At 36.0% G+C, this 10,095-nt stretch overlaps 1 protein-coding gene across 1 annotated transcript; it reads right to left on the bottom strand.

Annotated features, from left to right (window-relative positions):
- Positions 1 to 5,035: 5,035 nt before the first annotated feature.
- LOC137741857 (uncharacterized) lies at positions 5,036 to 7,651 on the bottom strand. The gene is made up of 2 exons (XM_088680348.1): positions 6,823 to 7,651; positions 5,036 to 5,472 (listed from the first exon to the last, which is right to left on the bottom strand). The coding sequence occupies exons 1-2, from the start codon at positions 7,649 to 7,651 to the stop codon at positions 5,036 to 5,038; spliced, it is 1,266 nt and encodes a 421-aa protein (XP_088536474.1).
- Positions 7,652 to 10,095: the final 2,444 nt, after the last annotated feature.

Raw genomic sequence — 10,095 nt, 5'->3', positions numbered from 1 at the left:
TTTTTGGCCAAAATCCTAATAGAGTTCATCACAAGGACTTAAATCCTTATTTATTTATTACCAAGGTTATCTTCCTACTACCATATTAATCCAATTAAGCCTTTACTTAGTTGAATTTTTTTTTTTAATCTGAAGGCGCAGGTGATGGAGAGAACGAGTGCGAATTAATCAACTTTAACAAAAAGATTTTGGTACTGTTTACTTTTACGAAAAATCACATTTTTACACTAAAAAATCAATCTTGAAACTATTCATTTTCCCCTTTATTTTGTCCTTATCGTTAAAATTCAAAGTTTTCAAGTTATTTTCATTAATTTTCCTTACAGTTTAGTTTCGTTAACATAATTTTGTTAGTTAGCAAACGGACACATGTGTTCCCAATTTGTCTCCCTTATCAGTTCACATACCTGTGTCTCATATGAAAGTCATTTCTTAGGTTTACCCACTTTTACATTTAGTCAAACACACAAATTCTGTTTCTCCATTTTTTTCCTTTTCTCCGCGGATCCTGTAGAGCACTTTTAATGTGACATTGTAGTTGGTAGGCTAGGTTATCAACCGGTGGTTTCTGCATGTACTTTCAGACCCATCACTTTAAACATAATATTGGAACTTAGTCTGTCTGCCTTACGTGCTTTGAGCACCACCACCACCTTGCAAGCCACCTTTCATTTATTCCACCACCAGTGCACCGACCGACCATAACCCCATTTAATCTATCTCCATCCATTAACTTATATTAGAACTCAAACCCTAGCTAACCTCTTACACCTCTGCACCCCATCTCTCCTTGCCTCTTGAACACACCCCCGTACATTGATCTTTCTCTCCGTACCTCTCGAACATGCCCCGTACATCTCTCTCCTGTAACCAGCTCCAGTATGGCCACCATCACCCAAATATAGATTTACGACGAAGACGAGGACAATGACAAAAATGGACGACGATACATTTTGGAATGAGCGGCATTGGTAACATTCCTTTTCCATTAGGGTAAAATATTTCAAATTGGGTAATTAGGACTTTGATAATCAGGTTTTGTTTTGTTCGGGTAATTAGGGCTCTGATAATCAGATTTTGTTTGTTTTCAGGAATCTGATTTGGACTTGAGCTTCATAGATGCACCTTCGCTAGAAGAACAGATCCTGACATATGAGCTGTGGCAGTTTATAAAGAGATATATCGCTTCAAACGACAAACTGGCAAGCTGTTACTACTTGCGCTAGTACTTTGCAAAAAATTAATTCTAAGAAGGTACTGCATTTGTGCTGTGAACTGAACGCGCCCTACTGTTGCGAACTAAACCCTAAAACCTATGAAACCTTGTTCGGAGGGAGACACTAACTGAGCCCTAATTACCCGAACAAAATCTGTTCCTAATTACCCGAACAAAACCTGATTAACAGACTACTAATTACCATGAGTCAAATCGGCTGAAAACAAAAATACATGATTTTTGTATCAATTTTTTAAAACACTATATTTAATGTTCACTCGCAGCCAACTGTTGGGCAACAGCGGCTGTGGAATGCGTTGAAGCACTCTCCTTTAAAGAAAAGGGAGTCTGAGTTGAGCTATCTGTCGAACACGTTGTGGATAGGGCTCCAAGAAAACTGTGGAGGCCAAAGCCGAAACAGTAGCTTTCATTTGAGAAGGAGGGCGGCTACGTATACGATGTTTTCGATTTTATCATGGAGCACGATTGGCCATACAATAAACCTCCAATCAAAGTAAGCTAGTTAGCAATCCAGTACTTGTATTATAATACTTTTGAAAACAGAGAAGATTTTGAGTTGACAAAACTGTATTTCATTACTTGATTAACATGAGTACAATGCTAACTAAATCAGCACACTACACTGATCACAAATACTAATATCTCTAACACTCATGGAATAATCTAAGCCAACCTCTTTAGATGGCAGTGTCATAAGGAGCGCGATTGGATTAAATATTTTCAAGCTAGATACATAATCAATCTACTAAAAACATAACAAACACATAGAAAATACATATCAAATTCCAAAACAAAAAAAATCATAGCAACAGAGAAACTTGAAGTTAAAGGCTATCAACGTTGCTGCTGGCGTCAAATCGGCTGAAAACAATGTCGGGGGTTGGTGAGAATTTTATGGAAGTTCAAAATCAAAGTTTGAGAAAGACGAATTGGGGTTTTACGGTTGGAATTTCGCCAAACTACATTTTTTTGCCTTTAAAATTTTCACTTTTTTTGTGGGTCCATGTGTGGATTTTTCACCATATTTTTATGAGTAATGCTAGAAGATAATTCGTAGGCAAAATTTAGAAATTAAATGATATGTTATTAATAAGAAATAAACACATTTATCAACATTTAATCTAATCATCAACTTCTATATCATTTAATTTACAAAATTTTATCTACAAATTTAATTATTCTAACATTTGTTTTAAATTTTTTTTTGTTTCCTTTATTCTTTTACAATTTCATCGTCCCATCTATTATTATTATTTTGATATAAAAATCAATCCAACCTTACCCCTGCAAAAAAAAAAAAAAAGAAGTAAAATAAAAAATAGTGACACCATATATTTTCACGTTTTCGCACATTGTTTAAGATACTCCAACCATTAAAGAAAAAAGAGAAACTAAAACTAAATAAATACGAAAATGACAAAAAAAAAAAAAAAAGAAAAAGAAAAAAAAAGAAGAGAAATTTACCTCGAGTTCGTCGTTTTCATGCTTCTTGCCCTTATTTCCCTATATATCGTGCGTGATTAGCGAGAAACACAAAAACCAAAAAGGATAATTATAGGGAAACCAAATTCGTTAGATTAAATTTACAAATCAAAATGATGTGGTTGTTGATGACTAGATTATTACATAAGCTGATTAACATGCTTATTTCCTATTAGTGACACATCTTTTGGTTTACAAATTTAATTTAAAATTTTGGTTATCCTTAGTATTATTGAATAAAAAATAAAGAAATTAACACCATAACTCAGCTACATTACCACGAAACACCCAGAAAATCAAAATCAAGAAATTAACACCATAACTCAGCTACGTACTTCTGTCTTGGCCATCTTGTCCTGGTCGTGGTCGACCTTTGCCGGGGATGGAAACAGTTAAATAGTGTGAGTGGCGGGAAGTGCAGAGTAACTGTTTAGTTCTTGTGTTTTTATGTGGTCGTTGTTAGAATGTAAAATTTGAGAGTATGAATTCGATGGATTATTATCAAGGTGAGATTTTGACTCAGAAAGACCAATCACCATTGAAATCCAAGAAAATTTAGAGAGAATTTTAGAGAAAGGTTTTTTTTTTTTTTTTTTCTCTGTGTAATAGCTTCTTCGATTACATCATTCACAAAGTGTGAGGGAATATTACAATTAGAGAGAGGAGCTCTCTCTCTCTCTCTCTCTCTCACACACATACATCATTACATAACTTGATCTCAGCCATCCATCCATAACTAATTGCTTAAGATCATTACACTTGTCATGAGTTATGACTTAATACAATCTATCTAAGATGCCAACTAGACTATGATCTAATGACTTAGATTAATTCACCCCATAAATCAACTAATACATTTATAAATCAAAACTCCATTCTAAATGTTTAGCTGATTTCACTGCAAGTTCCTTCCTGAGAGTTTCAAACCGATCCTTTGCCAAGGCTTTAGTAAATATATCTGCCAATTGATCTTCTGTTTTGCAGTATATTAGATCAATGGTTCCATCTTGTATTGCATCTCGGATAAAGTGATACCTTATGTTGATGTGTCTGATTTTTGGATGGAAAACTGGATTCTTTGGTATGGCAATAGCTGGGGTATTGTAACAAAGCAGAGGTGTTGCTTCAACCTGTTCTTCTCCAAAGTCAACCTGTTCTTCTCCAAAGTCATCTAGTATAAACCTTAGCTAAATTGCCTGTGTTGTGGCTTCAGCAGTGGACAAGGCTACACTGCATTGCTTCACAGAGGTCCAAGAAAATATCCCTAAACCAAAGCTAAATGCATATCCAGATGTACTCCTCATGTCATCTTTACTTCCTACCCAATCACTATCACAATGGCCAATTAACTTAGCTGCTTTGCCTTTGACATACTCAATCCCATAGTCCAAAGTCCCTTGTACATATCTCAAGACTCTCTTGGCAGTTCCCAAGTGTTTTCTAGTTGGACTATGCATGAATTGAGCTAGTAAACAAGTTGCATACATCAAGTCTGGTCTTGTAGTTGTTAAGTACAACAAACTACCAACAATATTTCTATATAGACCCTCATCAGCACTTTCACTACCATCAATCTTACTCAGTTTCTCATTCACTACCAAAGGTGTGATAACCGCCTTGCAATCATTCAACCTAAACTTTTCAAGCAATGTTTTGGCATACTTCTTTTGATGTATGAATATTCCTTTCTTAGTTTGAACAATCCCCAAACCAAGAAAATGGTGCAATAGACCTAAATCAGACATTTCATACTGATTCATCATCTCCATTTTGAACTCTTGCATCATATTTTTTGAGCTTCCAATGTAGATAATGTCATCTACATATAAAGATAACAATGAGAATACCTTTATCACTGGCCTTAAAGTATAATGTAGCCTTAATTAGACTATTTTCAAAACCAGCTTTATTGAAATAATTGTCAATTTCATCATACCAAGCCCTAGGGGCTTGTTTCAGACCATATAATGCCTCATTCAACTTGTACACTTTATCTTCTTGTCATTTCACAACAAATCCCAATGGCTGATCAACATATACTTCTTTATGTAAAGTCTTATTAAGGAAAACAGACTTGACATCCAATTGGAACAGTTTCCATTCCTTTTGAGTTGCCAAGGCAATCAAGGTCCTAATGGTGTTTAACCTTGCCACTAGTGCAAAGGTTTCATTGAAGTCAACTCTTGGCTTATGGGAATAACATTTGACTACCAATCTAGCATTGTTCTTTTGCACTGAATCATCTAGATTCAATTTAGTCTTATAAACTTACTTGACAACAATGATTGGTTTATCAGAAGGTCTGTCAACTAACTCCTAAGTAGAGTTTTTCTCAATCATTTCTCTCTCAGTAAACATTGCTGCCTTTTCAAAAGACTCAGGCTCAACTATGCACAAATTGCATCTCTCATATACTTCATTTAAACTCTTGAATCTCAGAGGTGTATGATCAAATTCTTGTGGACTTGTGTAAACAACTTGAGAATATGGAGTAACAGAATCAACATTTACTTGATCATTTTGATCTTGTAAGAAACCATTAGTGTCATCACCTTCAATTTCATTTATACTTGTGCTCCCTGCATCACAGTGTACACTTTGATCTTCATATTTTCCAAAGATATTCACATGCTTCACAGCCCTAGAGTTCCAGTTCCAACTAGCATCTTCATTGTATATGACATCCCTGGAGACAATCATCTTCTCAGTTTCAAGATTATAGAGCCTATATCCCTTTTCACAAGTTCCATATCCTAGAAAAATACATTTAGAACTAGTTACATCTAGCTTATGTCTTAATTGGCTTGGAAGTTGAGCGTAACATAGACATCCAAACACCTTTAGATGCTTGATCCCTGGCCTTCTCCTACTGAAGGCTTCAAATAGAGTATTTATGTTCAATGCATTGGTTGGACTTCTGTTGAGAATATAAGCTGCAGTGTTGATTGCTTCTGCCTAGAATTCAAGTGGAATACCCTTCTCAAATAACATACATTTTGCCATTTCCACCAAAGTTCTATTCTTTCCCTCTGCCACCCCATTTTGTTGAGGTGAGTAGGCAACGGTGAGTTGCCTCTCTAGTCCAAGAGTTTCACAGAATTTAGTAAATTTAAGGGAGGTGTATTCACCACCTTTATCACTTCTCAGTATTTTCAGCTTGTATCCACTTTGCAACTCAGCATTGGCTTTGAACACACTAAAGGTCTCAGATTTATTTCTTAGAAAATAGACTCATCTCATCCTAGTACAGTCATCAATAAAGGTGAGAAAGTATCTATTCCCAACCTTGGTTAATGTTTGCATAGGACCACATATATCTGAATGCACTAATACTAGTGGTGGTGAAGCTCTCCAATTGGTTATGCTTGGAAATGAATCTCTGCAATGCTTCCCAAAAGCACAACCTTCACAAATACCACTTGCATTCTTCAACTCTGGCATACCAACTACCATGTATTGTTCCTACAATAACTTCAAAACATTCATGTTTGAATGCTCCATCCTCTTATGCCATAACTCAGCAAATTGGCAAATACTAGTTTTCATTGCCATTTGCATTCCTGGTTGAAGTTTAAGTGGGAAGCATCTATTACCTTTCATAGGTACCTTCACAATAAGATTAGTGCATGTGTAGTCATCATAGATACATACATCAGTCCTTCCAAAACACCAAGTAATGACCACTCTCCATCATCTACCCCATACTTAACAAATTCTCTTTCAATCCAAGAACCAACATAACCTCCTTAATGTATCTTTTGCCTTGCTTGGTCTCAACCAACAAATGTCCATTTCTAGTTACATCAATAAGTTGCCATGTGCCCATTTCTACCTCCACAGTTATGCTTTTGTCAATATCTAACAAGTCTTCTTTCCCTGTCATGTGGTTACTACAACCACTATCAATATACTATATATCTTCACATCTCTTGTCAATGTCTAACAAGTCTTCTTTCCCTGTCATGTTGTTACTACAACCACTATCAATATACTATATATCTTAACATCTTTGCACAATAGCATTATTACATGAAAGAACATTATGGGAGTTTATTCAATTTGATTTGCAAAGTTCACATGCTGGTTTCCCTTATCCTTCTTACCATTACAGTCCTTAGCAATGTGACCCAACTGGTTGCAATTATGACATCTAGGTTTATTCTTGAACCAACATTCACCAAAGTGAAGCTTATCACAATACTTACAAGAGTTCTTAGCTCCCTTAGAGGTTCCACTAGCTTTTCCAGCTTGATTAGTAGGCCTATTAACCCACTTTTTGCCTTTTGACTTCAAATTCTTTTGAGGCTTGAAGTTTTGATTCCCATTATACCTATTATCCTTAGGAGCCACATTTAAACTAGCAAAAGCCTTCTCAGTTTGATTATCAACATGCTTATCAATTCTTTGTTCATACCCCTTTAGAATAGCTACCACATGTTGAGCATTAACTGTCTCTAGATCTTTAGTATTCTCAATCACAGAGGCTATACTATCATAAGATCTAGGTAAGCTTATCAACAGTTTCTGAACAATTCTTTGATTACCAATATCTTCACCATAGTTTGTCATTTGACTGATTAAATCAAACAACCTAACTAGATACGTAGAGAGTGATTCATTTTCACCCATTCTAGTGTATTCAAAGTCACGGTGTAAGCCTTGGAGTTTCATAGACCTCAAATGTTTATCTCTTACTAACTCTTGTTTTAGCACATTCCATGTTGCGTTTGCAGTCTCTTGGATGGCGATTCTATAAAATATTTGATCAGAAACCGCCCCCTGAATAATGCCAAGCGCCTTTGCATCTTTGACAGTATTTTCTCCCAATAGCTTGCTCTCCGTTGCAGTGAGATCCTCCTCCTTCTTCGCCGAAGTAGCAAAACCCTTCTCTACTATATCCCAGAGTTCGTGTGACCGGAATATCCTCTTCATCTTGATTTGTCAAAAAATTGAAGTTGTCTCCATTGAACATCGGTGCTCGAAGATCATCACTGCTCAATCCAGCCATATGAGACTTGTAATCGAGTTTCACAGAGATTTTCTCCCTTCAAATTTGCAGCAGCAAAGCTCGATTTAACTCGAGTTCTTCACTACCTAGAATCACAGATTCACGCCCAGTTTCAGATGATCTAACCTGGCTCTAAGACCATGTTAGAATGTAAAATTTAAGCGTACGAATTCAATGGATTATTATCAAGCTGAGATTATGACTTACAAAGAACAATCACCATTGAAATCCAAGAAAATTTAGAGAGAATTTTAGAGAGAGGTTTTTTTCTTCTTCTGTGTAATAGCTTCTTCGATTACATCACTCACAAAGTGTGAGGGAATATTACTGTTAGAGAGAGGAGCTCTCTCTCATACATCATTACCTAACTTGATCTCAACCATCCATCCATAACTAATTGCTTAAGATCATTACACTTGTCATGACTTATGACTCAATACAATCTAATCTAAGATGCCAACTAGACTATGATCTAATGGCTCAGATTAATTCACCCCATAAATCAGCTAATACATTTATAAATCAACACTCGTAATTTTTCTCTTTCGTTAGGGGTATTTATGAACCTAACAGAGGGTTGGGGTTGCAGCAATACTCGACACACAGAAAGCTAGACAAACAATGGAATTCTCTGGAAAAGTAAGACATGTTATGAAACTGGTTGTTGCAGTGATATGTATGGACTATAGTTCTTCCTGTTTATTTTGGAAATTCTAGAAGAAAACATACTTGTTATTATGCACGATATGGAAGCTGGCTTCAGGAGTGGTGTTTCTCCTTGGTTGCAGTTGCAATTTATTTGACGAGTAACGCCGTTGAGATGGTGCTGTGTTTTTGGTTCCTTCTATTTGGAAAATACACCAAGACCTCAATTTACCTAATATGCACCATTTTTGAGCCCACATTACTTCCTCCTCTCTTAAAACTTGTTCCGAGCTTCAGTTTGTAAATCACTGATGTTATTACCAGTGGCAGTAGTACTCATAATACTCTCTTGGACGTTACTGAGTTCGTTAAACAATTTGGTTTTTCGCTCCTTAATGTTACCAAAAGGTGAGTAGTTCCATCTTTTCACCAGGAACTTAAAAGTATCTGCACACGCTCTGAAGTGATCCATAGGATTAAGATCACCCTTGCACTTCCAAGCATTGTTAAATACCTAAGAAGCTTCATCTATACAACCAAATCTACAATACATAATGGTAACAAAATTTCCTAAAAGGACATCATAGTCAAATCCCTTATGAGAAACACCCGTGCATCGATATCTATCAAAACTACCACAAGTTTGGTATTGAAATATCTTATATCGACCGTATCTTTGTGAAAATAAGAGTTTAAATATTCTAACCCCACTCCAACTAATACCATGACCTTTTGTGATAAAACCCCATACCTGACGGATTGTGTAAGTGGTAATTAACAAGTTGATGACAATATCAATGTTGGTGGAAATGGGCTTTCGGCCCGTCTCTCTGATAATCTTACAATTGGAACATTACAGCCTCCACTATCCCTTCCCTACTCATGTCCAAGAACAATTCAAAACACGCTTTGATCCCATATTCATATACCAATCAATCATTGCTGTCCAAGTAACCACATTCCTCTCCAGCATCTGATCAAACAATTTCTAGCATCAACAATCCTTCCCATTTTGCAATACCCGTCAACCATGCAGCTCTGAGAAACCACGCTGCTATTAGCAAACTTGTATTTTTAATCTGATGGGCAAAAATCCATGTTAATCAACTTGAACTAGTTGCCTGGCCTCAGTAGCCCAACTCTTGTTTTGATGGGCATGGTGGCATTTTCCTAGACCCAACGAGAGGAATAGGCTTAAAAACCCTGACCCGATTTGGATGAGAATTGGGTTAGGGTTGTGAATTGGCTTGGCACTGCTAGACCGAGCTTAGCTCATAATGGAAACAAACAAAATCTTTGGTATTGACATGTTTGGCTTCTAAAGTACGTGAAATTTCAGTAGAAACGAAAGAAAATAAAGGATTCCATATTAATCTTCGTCTAAAATTAAGGTCAATTAAAGATGGTCAATCTTTATTTTAGGAAAAACCTCAACGATACGAGAAAAATTTTATTAATAAAAAAGATAGTCAATCTAAACTTAGAACAAATGTAAACACGAGTCTTCGAAAGAAAAATCTCAAGTATGATCTTTTGTACAATAATTTTTGTTTGAATATAAAATAACTCAACATGTCTCATGAAAGAATACGTGCAGCTCACAAATTTGAAGAGTCAAGCATACCAACTTATTAAACTTTTCTTGTTCCTTTCAAATGTCAAGCTTCAACTAACCAATTTACAGCCCTTAGCTTTAGCGCTAAGAACCCCTCAGATACTTATT

The sequence above is a fragment of the Pyrus communis genome, chromosome 11 (assembly GCF_041283825.1).
Source record: "Pyrus communis isolate YQ-2024b chromosome 11, ASM4128382v1, whole genome shotgun sequence".
Taxonomy (NCBI): Eukaryota; Viridiplantae; Streptophyta; class Magnoliopsida; order Rosales; family Rosaceae; genus Pyrus; species Pyrus communis.
The sequence above is the reverse complement of the archived record's forward strand: the minus strand, read 5'-3'. Positions and strand labels throughout refer to the sequence as shown.